Source organism: Microchirus variegatus (genome assembly GCF_963457635.1).
Source record: "Microchirus variegatus genome assembly, chromosome: 13".
NCBI classification, from domain to species: domain Eukaryota; kingdom Metazoa; phylum Chordata; class Actinopteri; order Pleuronectiformes; family Soleidae; genus Microchirus; species Microchirus variegatus.
Genome location: NC_139814.1, coordinates 20,523,719 through 20,542,432, shown reverse-complemented (window position 1 = coordinate 20,542,432; position 18,714 = coordinate 20,523,719). Strand labels below are relative to the sequence as shown.

The window sequence follows — 18,714 nt, the reverse complement described above, 5'->3', positions numbered from 1 at the left end:
AGAAGCAGCACATTGAATTCCACCACTACACCAACGCGTCAAGTTGTTTGGCTGTTAGCAGTGGAGCTGGTTTGCTAGTCTGTGGGAAGGAAGGAAGCACGAAATACATGGTATGAACTTATGTTTTTAAACGACATGTGTTCACTGCCCCGACGCTTCATGGCGCTACAGCAAAACCGCACTGGTCATCTGCTTATTTTGCCTATAACGCTGAGTTGTCTGCAGGTGAAGCTGTTGCTAACAGTAGCATTAGCGATTAGCACACGCAGCTCATATTAGCATGCTGAGGTTGTACCACGTACACAATAGCATATTTTGTCACAACTGGTAAACTTGATGAACTTTTTCGGGGTTGTTAATGTGGAGTTAATTTGTTTAGGTCAACACATGTCAATATATGTACATTTAATTTATTTTAATGCATTCGAATGTAGTGATATATATGTTACGTAAGCCGAGGGCGGCTATGGTGGCTACTATATTTTTTCAGCCTGTTATCTCGAGATCGCGTAATTCGTATCAATATATGTAATACAGGCGTCTTTAAGAATAAAAAAATATATATTACGAATCGTAATTATGTTTTGTCAGGATTGTCATGACGGGAAATGTTTATATTCCATGCCTCGTAATGTACAGTTAATGAACCGACAGAGAGCTTGAGTCCAAGCGTTATGTCACTATATTTGTTGTGATTTTCTAAGCTTGTGGATAGATATTGTTTGAAAGGTTAATTTTGTTTCCTCTTTCAAAACAGCTCATGATGGAGGAGGGCGAAGGTTTCTCCCTCAGTGAAAAAGCAGTTGTCACTGAAGCCAATCTGAGTAAGATGAGACTATTTGAAGTTCAATGACCATATGTTTGTCTTAATATTTAATGTGTTGTAGACGTTGAACGTTATTGGCTGTTATGTCATTCATTCACATCTTGTTACCGTAGCTCTTGGTAAAACATTTTCTCCTCACTTGCTATCTTTACTGTTTTTCAGGAGATGAGTACTATTGGAAGCTTGTTGCCGATTTTATTGGTCCTCAGTCCAGGGAAGGATTAGAGCTTGATTTCGCTCCATGCAAGAACAGACTTTTGATTCAAGTGGGACTTCTGAGAGAGGATAACAATTTTCCGTGGATTGCGATCTTGCGCTGGCTCAAAACCATTTTCCCCAGATACCACTCAGCTGATTTTCGACGTCTGATTGAAAGAGGCATCGCAACAACCCTGAGTCTGGGAAATGCAGCGAGGCAGGCCTTCCTGGAATCGGAAGTCAACTTTAGCTTTGTTGGTCCGATATGCGACAGCATCGGAGTCGAACGAGGACATCTTTTGGAAATGAGGGATTTTTCTGAGCGAGCACAATTAATAGAAGTCACAAATGGACTGATTCTTGAGTTGAGCAACTTTATCACAAGAGAGAAACTTGCCCCAATCGTCATGGTCTCTTGGCTAAGAAACTTCAACCCAGAGTTTTGTAAAAAAGGGGACATTCAAAAGGCATACAAAGCCATTAAGCCAAAGATAAAAAAGCTAATGCTGTATTACCGTAATTATGAAACAAGACGTAAGAGGAGGAATGCAGCGATGGAGAATCTGCTTCAAACGCCATTTGAACTGGTGCGGAAAAAAATCCCTAGGATTCACTTAAAGAAACGCATAAGAAAAGATGACATGCACAATACTGAAAAGGTTAAAATAAAAGAGGAGTATGAGAGCTTTGAAATCATGCAAGGTGAAGGGTCTGAGGACAAAGGAGTCATAAAGAAAATGATCGCGAAAGAGCATGTCTCTTCAGGTAGTGAAAATGATGAGAATACGAATGGATCCAGTGATGAAGAGGAAACCGAAGACTTGCAAGGAGCGGCTCTGACCCTGCTTGACATTGCAATGTTGTCTGTTCAAAAACTGTCAAGTGTGTATGGTGGGAAAACTGCTGCATGCAAGCAAGTGTCTGTAGATCTCCTCAGAAATCAGTATACACTAATGTGCAAGGTGCATCCAGCCATGGCAGAGTTTGAAAACAAGGTTGGCGCACTCCGCGAGGAGATGTCACTGGCCCCGCCTGTGGTGTTCCTAAACTACAACGCCAATTTTCTTCTTGGTATCTATGATGCAATTGAGCAACATATTGTTAACTTTGAAAAAGAGATCACACTTTCAACGGGAGAGAAACTTGGCCGTGAGAAGCTTCCAAAGTTCAAGAACTTTGTGAATCTGCAAGAAAGTGCCACTTCACGTTACATTCATATGGCCTGTGATGTCCTGAGCTCCCGCACGGCTGATTCCCAGAATTACAAAAAATGTTGGATAGCCTTCTGCGAGGAAAAGAGAAACACATCAAGACTTGAAGAAACCGAGTCAAACAGATTTATCAGCTACTTTGAAGCTGCAGCTGGTCTTACACACCATCACAAAGAGATCGCTCTTTTCTTCTCTGACTTGCTGTCACTGGACAATGACGAATGCCCAAGCATAATTCTTGAGAGCGTTGCTGAGGATGCTAATGATGCTGTGATTCAGTGCCTTGTGTGTGTTCTAGCAATCATTTACTGCAAAGTCCTCGGTCCTTTCTGGCACCTTCTGAGAAGTGCAGGAGAATACTCGCTCTTCCCCAAGTACATGCTCTTCCTCTACCAAAGGTTCCTGGATTGGTCCAAAGATCCTTCAACTCTGCTGGAGCCTGAAGAGGCCACAAATGTTTTTCTGCAGTTGCCATTGCAAGAGAAACACTTTGATGGAGTGTTTCAATACTGTGGTCAGTGGCACACAAATCGGGACATGATCAGAGCTTGTTTGAAGAGAGCAATAAAGGCGATAGCAGCCGTCGCTGACGAACACCTGAAGGATTTCCTGCCAGGAGGAAAATTCTCCCAATTCTCTTCGCCAGATTTGAACCCACAACTAGCAAGTTGTACGTTTTCTGTCCTGATGGCAGAATACCCCTTTGGGCATGCCAAGCCTTGCAAAAAGGAAAGACCCGACAACTCCCCAAAACACTCCTCATTTAAGAACTCGTCATCTGAGAGCTCTGAAGAAGATAGTGAGGAGGAGGAGGCTGGTCTGTCTGTGGAGAGTGCTGAAGAATCTCCCGATTTGCATGCTAAACAGAAACAACACTCAGGCCCAAAACAGGTTAGCAACGTTCAAAAAGAAAAGGCAGTAATAATACAGAAAGAGGAGATAAAGGAAAACATGGACAAGGATTACATAGTAGCCACGGTGAACGACAACGGAGGGCCATGCAAGACGCGGCTCGATCTCGACAAACTGATGCTGAGTTACGAACGCAAATCCAAGGTAGAGAAACGAGAGAGACTCCGTTGTGAGATACTGTACCAGAAAATGATTCTCAACAACACAAGCCCACACTTGAATTGCATTTTCCAAGGCACGGGAGACATGAGGCAAAAGCTAGTGCGTGCACTTCCTTCTGTCAAACCTGGGTACTCTCTGGTTTTGGCTCCTAAAAAGACATATAAACGTCCTGTGCCCCACGTGCCAGCTGAACCTGCAGCAGCAGCTGAGGAGATGGAGCAGCAGCACATGAGAGAAGACGTTGTGCTCGGATGTGACTAACTCACTTTTTTTTTATAAATAAGCTCCAACACGCACAGTGGCCTCAATTAAAAAAAAAGGATAATTTGCCAGATGAACCAGTGTCTGATCCATCACGTTTAAAATATCAGTTTACAGTATGGTTTTCATTCTTCGATTGATTGTAGCTCTTTTTTTTTTTTACTTAAATGATTTTTTACATTTTTATTTTACCTACAATAATCATGTTGACTTTTTTTTTTTAAATTACTAATGCTGACTTAATGTTGTCAAAAATAAACACAATAATGAACAGTTGTTCGTGTTTTGGTCTTATTCACTTTACATTTAAGTCGTAAAGCTAATGTGTCCAAAATGTGACTGTAGGTTCACTTAATAACTAGCAACACATAATTTAGTTTGTTTTCATTCTCAATCACATTATGACTGTTTTATTGTCAGGTTTGAAAGGAACATCCATCAGCAATGTCAATGACTTTACGCTTACAAAAGCATACATAAGGACTTTGCACTTGCAAGGACAGACTAGGACCGTGCCATTATGTGAAAGAAGGAAGGTTGGATTGGTTAGGTTAAGTGCAGGACCGTTTAAAAGTTTGATTGAAATGGTAAAACAATAGTAACAAATGCATACAAATTAGCCTTTAATGAAAAAATGGAGGCGAACCAAAATATCCAAATCTTCCCATCGTAATCTGTGAAAACGCGATGGTGCATTTAAGACTATCGGACATTGTTTATAAACCGCAAATGCAAACGTGTACAACTAGAAGCGTCGTTAGTTGGAGCTGTACTATCCTCTTAATGGATTAGCTTCTTTCCTTTAACGGTTAAATTTGTTTTTGTTTAGTACATCCGAAAGAGCAGCAACTGTGGGTGAAAAAAGGTCGCCGAGAGATTGTATTTTCCATGGGTTACGCGAAGGCAACTGAAGGGGCGGGAACTTTGCGTGAGTGTCTATCGTTCTTTACGTTGCCTAACACCAGCGTGTGTGGTTCGTGTCGTCGTCGCGATTCCCCCGTGTCTTCTTTGTCGTCCTGCCCGGTGTCTGCGGTACCATGTCCGGCAGCTGGTGGAGCAGCGCCGCGGTGACCCATGGACTCATGGCTCTGTTCGCCATGGGCTCCTGGGTCTCCGTCAACAGTCTGTGGGTCGAGCTCCCGGTGGTTGTGAATGTGCTGCCTGAAGGTCAGTTGTACAACTTCCACATAACATATGGTACATTATGTGGTCGCTGGTCGGTTATACGCAGGCCTTTATTACGATATTCTGCGGTTATAACGTGTTTTTTGTCAGGGTTTAATCACTTGTTCCAACTTGCTCCAAGTCAAGTTAGCTTGATATCAGCAAGCTAATCATTAACAAGACAAGTGTTTTGGTTACCTCAGATAAATGTCAGTCATAGTATACAAATAAACGCGATTAGTATTCAGATTCTTACGTAACGATATAACTAATTATCCAAACATTCAAAAAGCAGACGCAGGGCGAATTAAATGGTATTTTGCGTATAAACTCATGTGCCACTTTATTAGGTACACCTAGCTTAAACTGCTGCAATCTCTAAATTCAAGTAATAAATCGTCCGTTTATGAAGCTTATCATGTTATCATGCTGCTGATTGTGTTGCTGTTGAGACGTGTACATATTTGTTGTACCATCAATATAATAACTTCCATCATGGCCAGTTTAGTTCAACCAACATCTAGTATTTATGTCTTAGACATGACGTTCATTCCCAGTGAAGTTTATCCAAATCTGTCCTTGACTTTTTGAGTTATACAGTTCATGGACAGATGAATGTGGATAAAAACACAAAAGCCCAGGCAGAAGTAATCATATAATATTAAAGGTACAGTCGGCAGGATTGTTTTGACATCATGAGTCAATAATACGTTTATAATAACATTGACGCACATTGTAAATCAAGTTATCTGAGGGATTACTAGACTTCTGCACCTTCACTAATGGCGCTTTTCCACTATCTAATTCCAGCATGAATTTTTTCATTAGTGATACTAAAATGTCAACGGACTGCTGGCCACTGATTGGTCAGAGTGTCGTCACTGGAAGAGTCACGACGTCCGACACAAGAATCAAACTGAACGGCAGACTGTAGATCAGTTAAAAATACTTCGAAAACCATAAAAACGTGTTAATCTCTAACATTTAGCAAGGAAATGACTAAAATCTCAATATAACACAGGAGTCTGGTGTATTTAGCGACAGCACTGCTGAAAGCTAGCAATCGTGTGCCGAATCACAACCCGTTCATCAGATCTCGATGTCCACTTAAAGGGGACTTTAATGTTACTCTAACTGACATTTGTCTCTTCTTATTTCCAGGTTGGAACCTGCCTGCTTACCTCTCAGTGCTGATAGCCTTTGGAAACCTGGGTCCTATAGCAGTGACCATCACGCACCACTGTGCCCCGGGACGTTTAAACGAACGTCTGGTCATCCACTGCATCCAGGTGCTGGCAGTGGTGGCGTCAGCCCTCCTGGCCGTCTTCTGGTCACACACCGTCATGATCGCGGGAGTGGAGAGGTCGCTACCGTTCCTGGTCTTCACCTTTGTGCTGTCTTTTGTCTGCTGCACGTCCACCGTCACATTCCTGCCTTTCATGTTCCGTTACCCCCCTCAGTTCATCCGTACTTTCTTCATTGGTCAGGGCCTCAGTGCCTTGTTTCCTTGTGTCGTGGCCTTAGGGCAAGGCGTTGGCAAGCTGGAGTGTAAAACCGTGAATGGCACGGTGACGCCTGATTATTTAAAAGAGAGTTTTCCAGCCCAGAACTTCTTCTGGTTTTTGTTCGTCATGCTGTTGATCTCGGCTCTGAGTTTTTTTGCTCTGACAAAAAGACAGAGCGAGTCCCATCGACTGCCACAGGAGTCTGACAGTTCTTCAGAGGAGCTGAAGAACGGACGAGAGAATCACCCTTTACACAACGGAGAGACACCAGTGTCTCAGGAAGAGCAGCAGGTGCAGAGAGAAGAACAACCGCCTGCTCAGACCTTCTGGACACCGCGCAACATCTACCTGCTGGCACTGCTCGCCATCTCCAACGCCCTCACCAACGGGGTCCTACCGTCTGTGCAGAGTTTCACCTGTCTGCCCTATGGCACCATGACCTTTCACCTCTCTGTGGTCTTTGGCAACCTCGCCAACCCCCTGGCCTGTTTTCTGGCCATGTTCTTTGTCCTCAGGTGAGATAATACAAGCAACAAACTCTTAACCATAAACAACGTCTGTGACATTGTCAAACACAGTAAATTCACCACACAGTGTTGATTAGGGATATCTCAGTTTCCCTATTTATATCACCACGAGTATCTACCGATACCAATATCAGTCCAATACAGTCATTTTTTCAAAACTACGGCGCTGCCTTCAGGCATCTCGAGCACTTAAAAGACATAATTCTACACCTGTGTCACAAATATTCTGCTCCCATAAACAAGTTCCCATCATGACATTTATTTACATTTCTACAGTATCCTATATGTGATGTACAGGATTCTTGGATTGTATCACATTATACATTTTTATCTTTGCAATAACCAATCCAGTCATCTGTACTATCAGTACAGATACTGAGCATTGTATGTCATTGTCAGTCCATAAGCTCCACATGACTCGGTTTTTCCCCGATATAGCAATTTTTAGATCTTGTTGCCTGATAACATTCCCACACTGCACACAGAAAGTGATTTGTTTTATGTCAAGACAGACCAAGGAAACAGCAACAGCACGCTAGTAAGGGAGATGACTGCAAACAAGTTAGAATTTGATTGAAAACACAAAGCAGTGCCAAAGAAAAGTAAAAAAAAAAAAAGACTTGTGATGGGATAAATGGTTCTTACCTCTGCCCACCGCTGCATTTTCACCGTATTCACCACCTTTGATATTTGAGGTCATTTGTATGTTTGATTTTCTTTGTTTTCAGAACATCGTCAGCTCTGGGGATCGTGTCATTAGCAGGAGGAGTATTTGCTGCGTACCTCATGGCGTTAGCAGGTCTCAGCCCCTGTCCTCCTCTCCTGGGAAACCCCGCTGGTATCGCTCTAGTGGTGAGCGTTGATACTCATTTCTAGGCCTTAACGCTGCAACCATGCTTTCCTGATTTCATTCAAAAAGCTATACATTCTGCTAGAGTTGTTTGGGGGCTACAGAGACCTTGGGGCCATATAATCATAGATTTTTTGGCCCATATATTTAATCCATTTTGTTTTTAACAAATAATACAAAAAACTGTTTCACTTTAGTGACAGTTATTAAACAACACTCATGGTCTGTCTCTATAATCTACATTGTATGTCTGCAAAAACATAAACAAATCTTTGAATTAAAAACCAGGGCGTTTTAATCAATTTGCAAAATTGATCAGGTTTCTGACAACAGAAATGGGTCATTTGTAATCATTTGCAGATTAATAACTGATAACCAATTGATGCCAATTATTAAAAAAGGCAAATATTGACCTAATTATTCAGCCCAATCAGTTCATCCATCTACAGAGACATTTATATGACAACGTTTATTTTTTTGGGGGTTTAGCTGGCATCTGTTATATTCTTTGCTGCCCCCTTCTGCATTTGACAATGATTTGGTTTTTAACCAATTGATCCAACTCGTGATTGATTCTGATCTTTAACACAATGAAACTGGTCTAACTTCAGCTTCCTGTTTGCGCCCTCTACAGGTCATCTCCTGGATTCTGTTCACAGGTTTCTTCTCCTATCTGAAGGTGGTGATTGGGACTCTGCTTCACGAGGAAGGTCACGCCGCCCTCTTGTGGTGCGGCATCGCCATACAGGCCGGCTCTCTTGTCGGAGCGGTCACCATGTTCCCGCTGATAAACGTTTACCAAGTGTTCTCCAGTGCTCAGGAGTGTGTCGATAACTGCAGTTAGCAGGACGACAATATTTGACTATTTCACTCTCTTAATACAAATGCCTCACAAACCCTTCGTTGATTCTCGAGGCTGAGACGCCTCAGAGCCTGAGAGAAAAAGAGAGAAAAAAACATTCCTTTATAAAAGAAGCACAGTGTTTGTACACTGGATGAAAAACACGTATGATGCGGTGAAACCACAAGTGCTTTGTATGATATTTTATAATGAATCATTGTAGTCAAAGTTGTTTACACTGTTTACACTAAAACGTCTGCTGATGTTTTTTCCCCCATTACAAGAGATCATGTGGAAAGGTTATCTACTCAGGGAAACAGTCACTAACTTATTCATCCACAGCTACAGCTCCTGAGGCTAAAGATCCAAACGACAGTCCCTGCAGGTTAAACTGTGTTTCTTTTTCACTTGTGTTATTTACGTCTATGTTTTAAAATGTCTTCCCTCTTGACTCCGTATAAGAAATAAAACACAGGAGCATTAGTTTAATCAGAATCAGAGACAAAATGCAGTTCAGTCAGTGCTATTGCAGTAAATCTACACTCGGCAGATGAAGTTACATGTTGAGCACATGAAGAACATGTCATTTATTTAATGTAATTTTGTGGTCATTTTAAAAACGATCATTCACTGATTGTGTTTGAACTTAAATACGTGGCCTTGATTAACAGCAAAGTAATTAGTGAAAAGACTGGAGAAACAAGGGATTTTGTCATCTCCATCTTTTAGGGCTGCAACAATAAATCGATATGTTTTTTTTAAAAGAATAAATCAGTTACTAAATTATTGTCAACTATTAACTAGTAATGTGTTCAATCGGAGTGTTTGCATTCTTAAAGGTGAATATTTCCTGGTGTCCTTTCTCCATATAACAAAGAAAACATTAAACTGATTCAGGAAACACTGATTTTCAACATTTTCCGACATTTTATAGACCAAACTACCACTACAATAATCAAATAAATAATTGCCAGAATAATCTATACTGACAATACTTGTTAGTTGCAGTCTTACTAACTTAAATTTACAATATTACCTTGTTTGTACATGTACCTTGAGAAGTTTACAATTTACCTCAATGTTTTAGCAGTTCATTTCTGATGTGTTTCTTTTGTTTAAAGTCATATTTGTACCAAATCATAATCATTGACACCCATTGAAGTTTATTTTTTATTGGATGATGAGTAAATATATTGTTATTTTAGCTGTATACAGTTCGTCATTGTCTCCGTCTCATGCTGTTGTGGAGAAACATTCTCACAATTTTTGTTTTATGACCTCAAAGCCAAGTTCTCTTTGTTAAAATGTTCTCATGTCATTAACGTTAGTTGACGATCCCCACATGAAGGCATGTGATACAGTGCTGTTGCATTTCTTTACATTTTTGACATTAAACAGTTGGTGGTGAACACGTCTTTATTCTGTCAATGAAACACACACACACTTAATCTCATTAATAATTCTAGAATATAATTGCTGATCTGTCGCTGTGGCGCGTGATATGGAAAATACACGTTAGCATTCTATTGTATTTAAAAAACCGGACGCTTATCACAAATAAACTAACACTAAACACTGATGTTAGTTCCACATTTTAAACTGATTTAAAAAATGACTTGTTGCTTTGTGTCTTGCTCCCATAAAGAAATTATATAAAAGAACACTATCTCTCATGATTAGCCTGATTTCGAAACTAAGCTAGCCGCTCTTAGCTTAGCAAAAATAGAGGAAACAGGAGAAACGGTTAGCATAGCGCTGACAAAATTTAACAATGGCTAAATAGGGTTAACTCCCTAAAGCTCACCAACATGCTTTTCTCTCTTGTTTAATCAAATACAAAAACTTAAATTTTAATAAATACTCTTAGTTTATTCATTTACTTTTGCCAGACTTTTGCTTTGCTCTCAATCTTTACCCTAAGCTACTATGGTAGTTGGCTGCCATTGTAGCTTAAGGCACTTCTTGTTAACAACTGACAATGAAAGTATTTCAACAAATGTTCAACTATTCTTGTAGGAGCCAATGTGGGGTTAGGTTTTGTGAATATTTGGATGTGATATTTGTGAACAGCTAATGTAGCTAATGTCAACAGTTGGCCTTAAGCCTTTGATTAAATATGCATGGCTTTGTGGCCCTTTGTTGTTATTTTGTTATTTAGACAAAAGGCACTTTGATATCTTTGCCGGCTTTGATACAAAGAGGTATGGAGATATATACTGAAAATATCTAGCAGGGTTAGGTCATCATGTGTCCACTGGAACCTGGAAGCTCTCAGTGGCTTTGGAATTAAGTGTGCGTTCACCAGTATAATTCTTTTAATTATTACATTACATATTAGCTTTTGTTAATTTAGGCACATATCCCAAGTCACAACTTGGCTTGTGTGGGGGAAGGTAAACAACTATGCAACAATAAATCAGTTTTTATTTATTTTATTTCTAATCTTAAAGGTGCCATATGTAAGAATGTGGCCAAAAACGGTTACTACATTCAAATTCAAAATACAGAAGTCTTTTAGGTTTCGTTTTCTGGCGTAACTGGCAACCCGCAGCTGAGACTCTACTGAGGGCAATGATTGGTAGACGACGGTAGGTGGCGCCACATGCCAAAACATGATTTCAAAACAATTTTTTTTAATGCAAATATTTTGGCCGTACTGTTGTTGTTGTTGTTGGTGATGAACATGGCCAGTTGCTTTAGATTTATTACATAATGCACCTTTAATTGTAAAAAAAAAACCAAAAAACTTTTAGAATTGTTTGAATGTTTTTCATTTAAAAAAACATGATGTCCCCTGTTTATATGTGCAAAATGTCAGAATTAGGCCCAGACTCCTAAAATACAAATAACTCAGATAATCACAAGGATAGTTTTTTTTTCTTTTATAATAAATAATGCAGTTTATGCAGATTTTCAGCACGTTTTTCAATGAAAACCCACAGCTGATTGATGTTGTTATGCAACTGAAGGTTGTAAACAGATTTTCACCTCTGCTCCCATGATCTCCTTAGGCAGAATTAATAAATTCTGTAGATTCCTGAACGTCGCTCTCTCTCATTGACAAACTACTTCAGGGGGAAAGAAACAAAAATCGCAGCATGTGACGCATGTGACTGTTCGAGGATGATCTGACGTCCCAGCTGAGACAGCGATCAGCTAACTAAACATTTGTCTCGGTTGGCTACGTGGTCCCACACACACCCACTCACTCCAACACGGGTTTAATCCCTGGCTGCACTCACAGTTTGCTGCACAGGACGACGGCTTCTCTCCAACACACAAGCATGTGAGTATCTGCAGAGATATCATTGTTTTGACTCAATTGTGTGAAATTGATCATGAAAAAAAAAATGTTTTTGATGATTAAAACGGGATTATTTTAATGATTCTGTAACGTTGTAATATCCACACTTGGTGAGCAGCCTTTAAAAGAAATGGATTAGGATTTTGGTTTCAAAAATAACTGATAAACCAAGTTTTTTTGTTTGTTTTTGTCAACATTTCTCTTTTTACGATAAACAATGTACAAGTCAGATGTTTTCTCAGGTTATGCAACAGATTACCACAACAGCAGGTGGTCACGTTTCCTCCGCTCTAATGCTTCATGTTTTAGGTTTAACCCTGACGCTGCCTTTCAAATTAAACAGTTTTCAGAGTTTAACATTTCACATGTCTGACTGAAGGTTTTACTTAACTTAAGAAAACTATAAACATTAACTGATGTTTATAGGGAAAAGTCACAGATTGCAGTGATGTTTCCTCGTGGTGACATATTAATGATGGGATTGCACTTTGACTTTGTCTTTGTTACAATACTGAAGCATTTTGTCGTTCTTCTGCGCTGATGACGCAGCAATAAAGAGCCGAACAAACACAATCACATTTGTTACTGTGACTTGAAAACCACGGCACAGAGCTTAATCCAAAAATCATCTTACAGTTGTAGCAATTTGTTTAAATTCCTCAAATTCTCAAAAGTCGATTCTCAAATCAAAATTAATTAATAGTACTTTAGTCGTGAAAATGACACCTTATGCTTAACTATAGAGAAACTTCACATTTCTGCCAATTCAGTTGATTTTCACACAGTCTAGCAATTATGTTTGTGTATTCATGATAATTTATTCAATTTCTACTTTTAATAAAATATTAGCTACAGGCTACACATCTCACATACCTCATGATTATGTAGATTTTGTTTCATTTGACACTTAAAGGCGCCATATGTAAGAATGTGGCCAAAAACGGTTACTACACTCAAATTCAAAACACCGAGGTCTTTTAGGTTTCGTTTTCTGACGTAACTGGCAACCCGTGGTTGCTCGGCAGCTGAGACTCTACCGACTGCAATGATTGGTAGACGGGGGTAGGTGGCGCCACATGCCAAAACATGATTTCAAAACATAAACATGATTTGCAGTCTGCAAAATATTTTTTTTAATGCAAATATTTTGTCTGTACTGTTGTTGTTGGTGAGTTCAGTTTGTTATATGAACATTATTCCTGAGTCTCTGTGACATATTAGGAGGATGTTATGGCCAGTTGATTTAGATTTATTACATAATGCACCTTTAAGTACGTACTTTAAGCTAAAAGCTACCTTTAGCATGCTAGCTTCAGCAGCTAGCATGGATGCTGTTTATCATGAGTTACCGTCCAATTTTTTGACATGTTTAGCATCATAAATCAATTTAATCTTATTTGTATGACATCAAATAACAACTGTTTTACTGAATGTATCGCAAACAATACAGAGGTTAATAATGGACTTTGGTGCAGAAGAGTGAGAGGTGTACAAACTTTTGAGATGGTCTAACAGCGAGATAAAGCTACAAACATATTCTAAAGATATTGTCAAATTAAGCCCTAATCTGCGCCTTTTTGTCTTTCTCTATAGAAATCGGTTTCCAAACATGTCGCTGCTCACGCACCTGTTAGCGTGTCTGTTCGGAATGGGCTCCTGGGTTTCCGTCAACGGCCTGTGGGTGGAGCTGCCCCTCATCGTCAATCACATCCCAGAGGGCTGGTACCTGCCCTCGTACCTCTCCGTCCTCATCCAAATGGCCAACGTCGGGCCTCTCTTCGTCACGTTGATGCATCGCTTCCGGCCCGGCGTCCTGAACGAGACGGCCGTCATATACGTGATCATCGGCCTGGGGACCGTGGCGAGCTTCCTGCTGGGTTTCTTCTGGAAGGAGACCGTCGTAGTGGCAGGAGTTCCTCGCAGCGTAGCCCTCCTCGTCTTGACCTTTTTCCTCGCCGCCGTCGACTGCACTTCGTCCGTCACGTTCCTGCCCTTCATGATGAAGCTCAAGCCTCAGTATCTCACCACCTACTACATTGGGGAGGGTGTGAGCGGCCTGCTGCCTGCTGTAGTGGCTCTGATCCAGGGCGTTGGAGTGGTCCACTGTGTGAACAACACACAATCCCTGAACTCCTCCAACAGCTCGGAGATCTTTCACCTCCACGCCCAGTATCAGCCCGCAAACTTCTCAGCTGAGGTCTTCTTCTTCATCCTGAGTGCCATGATGCTGGTGTGTCTGCTGGCTTTCCTGCTGCTAAACTACCACCCGGCTGTGCGCAGGGAATATTCCAACAATCAGTACACCAACGGGGTGAAAGAGTCATCTCAGAAAAACAGAAATAGGGCCGAGCATAAGGCCATGATGGACCCCTACAGACCTGCAAACCAGAAGCGCAAAAGCAGCTTTGGCACCGGTGCTTACAGCTGGATGCAGGTGTCGTACATCTTTGGGATTCTGGCCTGGATCAACGCTCTGAGTAACGTGGTGCTTCCCTCGGTGCAGTCGTACTCCTGCATGCCGTATGGAAACAACATCTACCACCTATCGGCCACCATGGCTGCCGTGTCCAACCCTCTGGCCTGCTTCATCGCCCTGTTCCTCCCTATCAGGTCATTATTTTATCTTCAATTTCTGCTTTATCTCGCTGTTAGACCATCTCAAAAGTCTGTAAACCTCTCACTCTTCTGCACCAAAGTCAATTATTAACCTCTGTATTGTTTGCGATACATTCAGCAAAACAGTTGTTATTTGATGTCATACAAATAAGATTGAACTGATTTATGATGCTAAACATGTCAAAAAAATTGGACAGTAACTCATGATAAACAGCATCCATGCTAGCTGCTGAAGCTAGCATGCTAAAGGTAGCTTTGAGCTTAAAGTACGCACTTAAAGGTGCATTATGTAATAAATCTAAAGCAACTGGCCATAAAATCCTCCTAATATGTCACAGAGACTCAGGAATAATGTTCATATAACAAACTGAACTCACCAACAACAACAGTACAGACAAAATATTCGCATTAAAAAAAATATTTTGCAGACTGCAAATCATGTTTATGTTTTGAAATCATGTTTCGGCATGTGGCGCCACCTACCGCCGTCTACCAATCAATGCAGTCAGTAGAGTCTCAGCTGCAGAGCAACCACGGGTTGCCAGTTACGCCAGAAAACGAAACCTAAAAGTATTTTGAATTTGAATGTAGTAACCGGTTTTGGCCACATTCTTACATATGGCGCCTTTAACAACAAAAACTGCCAGTTAAAGAATGCTATGTTGGTTTTCATAATGTTTTAGCTTTTTTTAAATATGCAAACAGCAGCAGATTCCAGTTACAAACCACAGTCAGAGTTGTGTGATTTTCTGTCGCAGGTCTCTGCTGCTGATGGGAGCTCTCACCGTGATCGGCAGTGTAGCTGGAGCTTATATCATGGGCATGGCCGTGCTCAGTCCATGTCCACTGCTGGTCAACGGTGCCTCAGGTGGTGTCGTCATTGTGAGTTTCACTCTCTGAACCTCATTCAGTCAAATATCCTGCATGATCTTCTCACTGAAAACCTCAAAAAGAGCAGACTCCGGGTTCTCACCTCTCTCTCTCACTCTCTCACAGGTGTTGGTCTGGATCCTCTTCATTCTCACTCTGTCCTATGTGAAGGTGATGATCGGCGTGATCCTGCGCGACGAGGGCCACAGCGCCCTCGTGTGGTGCGGGGCGGTGGTGCAGCTTGGTTCCCTGCTGGGAGCCGTGACCATGTTCCCACTGGTCAGCGTGTACAGCTACTTCTCATCAGGAGACGCGTGCAACACAAAATGTGCTTGAGTCATAGAGACATGAGGACTTTCTTCAGGGGGAAAAAAAGAAGTTTCAAACCTATTTATTGTTTTTCTTCTTCCTGAATTCACTTTTTTCAAGATGTATAGAAAGTTACTGTCCTCATAAATCAGAAGAAAACATGTGAGGAAAGTTAAAACCATATTATTTAAGTATGTTTATTTCCTCTCACTGTTTGACAGCCTTTTCTCCTGCAGTTTGTAAACCTCTCACTCACCAAACTCCATAGAGAAAACTAACATTTTTAACTTGAATGGAAACAGGAGCTGCTGGTCTGTTGATGCCCCTGTTGGCACGTCTGTATCACTTAAGTTTATCCAAACAAAGGTTTTTCTAACTCCAAAGTCACACAATAACACACTTGAACTTGCTGATAGAGGCAGAAGTCCATCAATAACTCCTGTGTGCCAGGCTGTAAAATCACTGATTTTCTCAATGGACTTTGGTGCACAGAGAGAGCAGCTTACTAAACTTCAGTTCCAGTCAAAACAGGCAGTTTAATGGTGAAATAAAGTTTGGAACACACTCTTAAAATACTGTAAACTTAAGCAGATTTAATTTGTTTATTTGGTTTGTTTAAAATCCGTTTTTTTGCGAGTACCAGTGTCATTTAAACCTGAATTAATGATTTATAATTGTTCATTCAAATGTGTTAATGATCAGATGATATTGTGTTTGCTGTCCAAGAATCATGTTTTTAATAAACACAGGTTTAATAATAAATAAACACATACAGGTGACATAATCAGAATTGGCTATAGACAACACATGGTGGGTAGTTTTGGCAAATTAAAGAGGAAATATCAGACCAAAAGAGACAACTAAAAAAAATTGCACACATGATAAAAACACTTACTAAACTCTCTGTAAGTGTCCACAGACTGCAGCTCATTACAAAACCAGTCACTTCACTTTCCATAAATCTGTGTGGCTTTTCCCGGAATAAAGACGACAAACGAAACACCATTTCCATATTTCCATCATTTCGGACACGAATCTGTGAAAAATATGACGTTGAGTTGATTTACATAACATTTAACTATGTTTAAATATGCGATTAGATCATCGGAGGCAGAGGCAGAAACATTACTGCGGTTTCTTACACGACACAGTCAAATTTGTGCTTCACAAAGCGAGGGCAGCCGCCCCCTGGTGGAGCCTGGAGGGGTTTGCAGGTGGCAGCGATGACGAACAATTCTCTCTTTCCCGATATACACCATATGGACAAAAGTGGACACAACTGTTAAGTGTTGAGTTCAGGTGTTTCAGTCAGACTTTGGTCTCCAATGAAGGACAATCCCGACGCTTCAGCAAACGAAGACATGTTGGACAATATTAGTTCTTCCAAAAGTATGAGGACAGTTTGACGAAGACTCTTTTCTGGCGCGGAAGAACCTGAGTGACCTTGAGCCACGTCTTCTCGTCCCACATCAGTGTCTGAACTCAGCGATGCTTCCACAGAATATCCACTACACTCTGAGAAATAAAAGTGCTAAGTCGAACCATATAAGGTTCTTGGGCTTGTCCTCATAGGAGAACCCTTTTGGAAGGTTCCACCAAGAACCCTTTTAAAACCCTTTATTCAGGAAAGGGGTTTTTAAGGGTTCTCTGGATCAAAATGGTTCTTATTTGAACCATTAGTGTTACCGAGAACCCTTGAAAAACCCTTCCTTTGGGAAACGGTTTTTTCAGAAGCAAATGGTTCCAGGTAGAACCTCAGTCCTGGTTGAAGGACCCTTTTGGAACCCTTATTTCTAAGAGTGTAGACAGGGACACAAATGAATGAGCTGGGTCTCAGAGGCTACGTATTTGAATACGTCACTACAGGTTAATGGTCACGCGTCCACAATACTTTTGTCCTTATAGTGCAGAACGAAAAGATTAAAGTATTTCGGCCTCCGCTAGATTCTATAATTCATAGCTAAACTCTCTGAAGACTGTGGATCAACATGGCGTGACGTGAAGGTCACCTTCATTTCATCTGGCGCTTTTTCTTCCACTTCTGCCACTGGAACAACTTTCCCTGAGCGAAGAGGACAAAGATCGGATGCACAACACTGGCCATGGACAACAAGGACACACATACAGGTGTGGTTATACACGTGTAAACATAATCATCGGCGACTGTGATCTTCTGCATGATGAGCACCGGCATGTAGAAGAACATGCCGATGCTCATCATGGCCTGCATGGCGTCGTAGGCTTTCTTCCTGGCAGGAAAGGTCTTGTCTCCTGGGCCGGACTTCTTCAGCGTCCTCACAATAGTGCTGCTGCTGTGCACGATCAGTATGATCATCAACACCATCACGGTGGACGGCATAGCACCGATGATCTCGCTAGGAACGCGGGGCATATGCTGGGTGAAAACGTATATAAAGCTCGCGGGCAGAGTGAAGAACCAGACGGCAGCGGCACAAACCTCGCTGTACCTGTACTTCCTGAGCAGAGGGTAAGACAGAGGGTGAACCACGGCCACGTATCTCTGCATGCAGATGAAGGACAAACTCATCGGGCCTCCGATTTGCACAAAGACAAACAGGAAGGTGAAGACCTTGGTGTGGTTCTGCGGCATCACGAAGAGGAAGAAGAAATGCAAGAGCGAGAGCAGGTACTGGACGTTGTGGAAGACGGCTAAGTTGGCGTTGAGGATGTCGGGCGCCTTCGGGGACGTGAGGCTGCTCCACATCAGCTTCAGGACCAACGGCTGACCCACGACGAACGTGGCGATGTCCACGACGGACAGGAAAATGCTCTGGACTGTTCCACAGTTACCGTCAGTGGAGTTTGTGAGAGTCATCGCAGCAGAGTTTGGACTCACACACAGATCACCAGAGAGGAGCTGAACCAGGACATTTCACTGTTTAGTCCAAGAGGAAATATCAGCACATGTCTCAACGTCTTCACCTCTATAATCTTAGAATTCTGTCATTAAAAAAAACCAAACTAAAATGATAAATAAAATTAAATGATAAATAAAATAATGTATATACATATATATAACTGTTTTTATTTATCATATATATATATATATATATATACATTTTATCTACAGAAAGACATAAGGTAAAAGTGTCAACAGTCCACAGCTCTCTAATCTAAGAATTCTGTCATTTAAAAAA

General features: G+C 41.2%; 3 protein-coding genes across 3 annotated transcripts; all 3 read left to right on the top strand.

Annotated features, from left to right (window-relative positions):
• Positions 1 to 38: 38 nt before the first annotated feature.
• LOC310936255 (uncharacterized protein) lies at positions 39 to 3,829 on the top strand. The gene is made up of 3 exons (XM_083900283.1): positions 39 to 110; positions 758 to 824; positions 989 to 3,829. Exons 1-3 carry the CDS (start codon positions 108 to 110, stop codon positions 3,568 to 3,570), a joined length of 2,652 nt encoding a protein of 883 aa, XP_083756409.1. The 5' UTR covers positions 39 to 107; the 3' UTR covers positions 3,571 to 3,829.
• A 778-nt stretch (positions 3,830 to 4,607) lies between these two features.
• LOC310936185 (solute carrier family 52, riboflavin transporter, member 2-like) lies at positions 4,608 to 9,600 on the top strand (the record flags this gene model as incomplete). Its single annotated transcript, XM_083900205.1, has 4 exons — positions 4,608 to 4,737; positions 5,896 to 6,754; positions 7,495 to 7,618; positions 8,251 to 9,600. 4 exons carry the CDS (start codon positions 4,608 to 4,610, stop codon positions 8,458 to 8,460), a joined length of 1,323 nt encoding a protein of 440 aa, XP_083756331.1. The 3' UTR covers positions 8,461 to 9,600.
• Positions 9,601 to 13,370: 3,770 nt separating this feature from the next.
• Positions 13,371 to 15,583, top strand: slc52a3-2a (solute carrier family 52 member 3-2a; the record flags this gene model as incomplete). Its single annotated transcript, XM_083900304.1, has 3 exons — positions 13,371 to 14,371; positions 15,136 to 15,259; positions 15,374 to 15,583. The coding sequence occupies 3 exons, from the start codon at positions 13,371 to 13,373 to the stop codon at positions 15,581 to 15,583; spliced, it is 1,335 nt and encodes a 444-aa protein (XP_083756430.1).
• Positions 15,584 to 18,714: the final 3,131 nt, after the last annotated feature.

Excerpts from the sequence above, each read along its gene's own strand:
- LOC310936255 (XM_083900283.1), top strand. Across the intron at positions 825-988 it reads TGTCACTGAAGCCAATCTGA|GAGATGAGTACTATTGGAAG; the intron begins GTAAGATGAGAC and ends ACTGTTTTTCAG.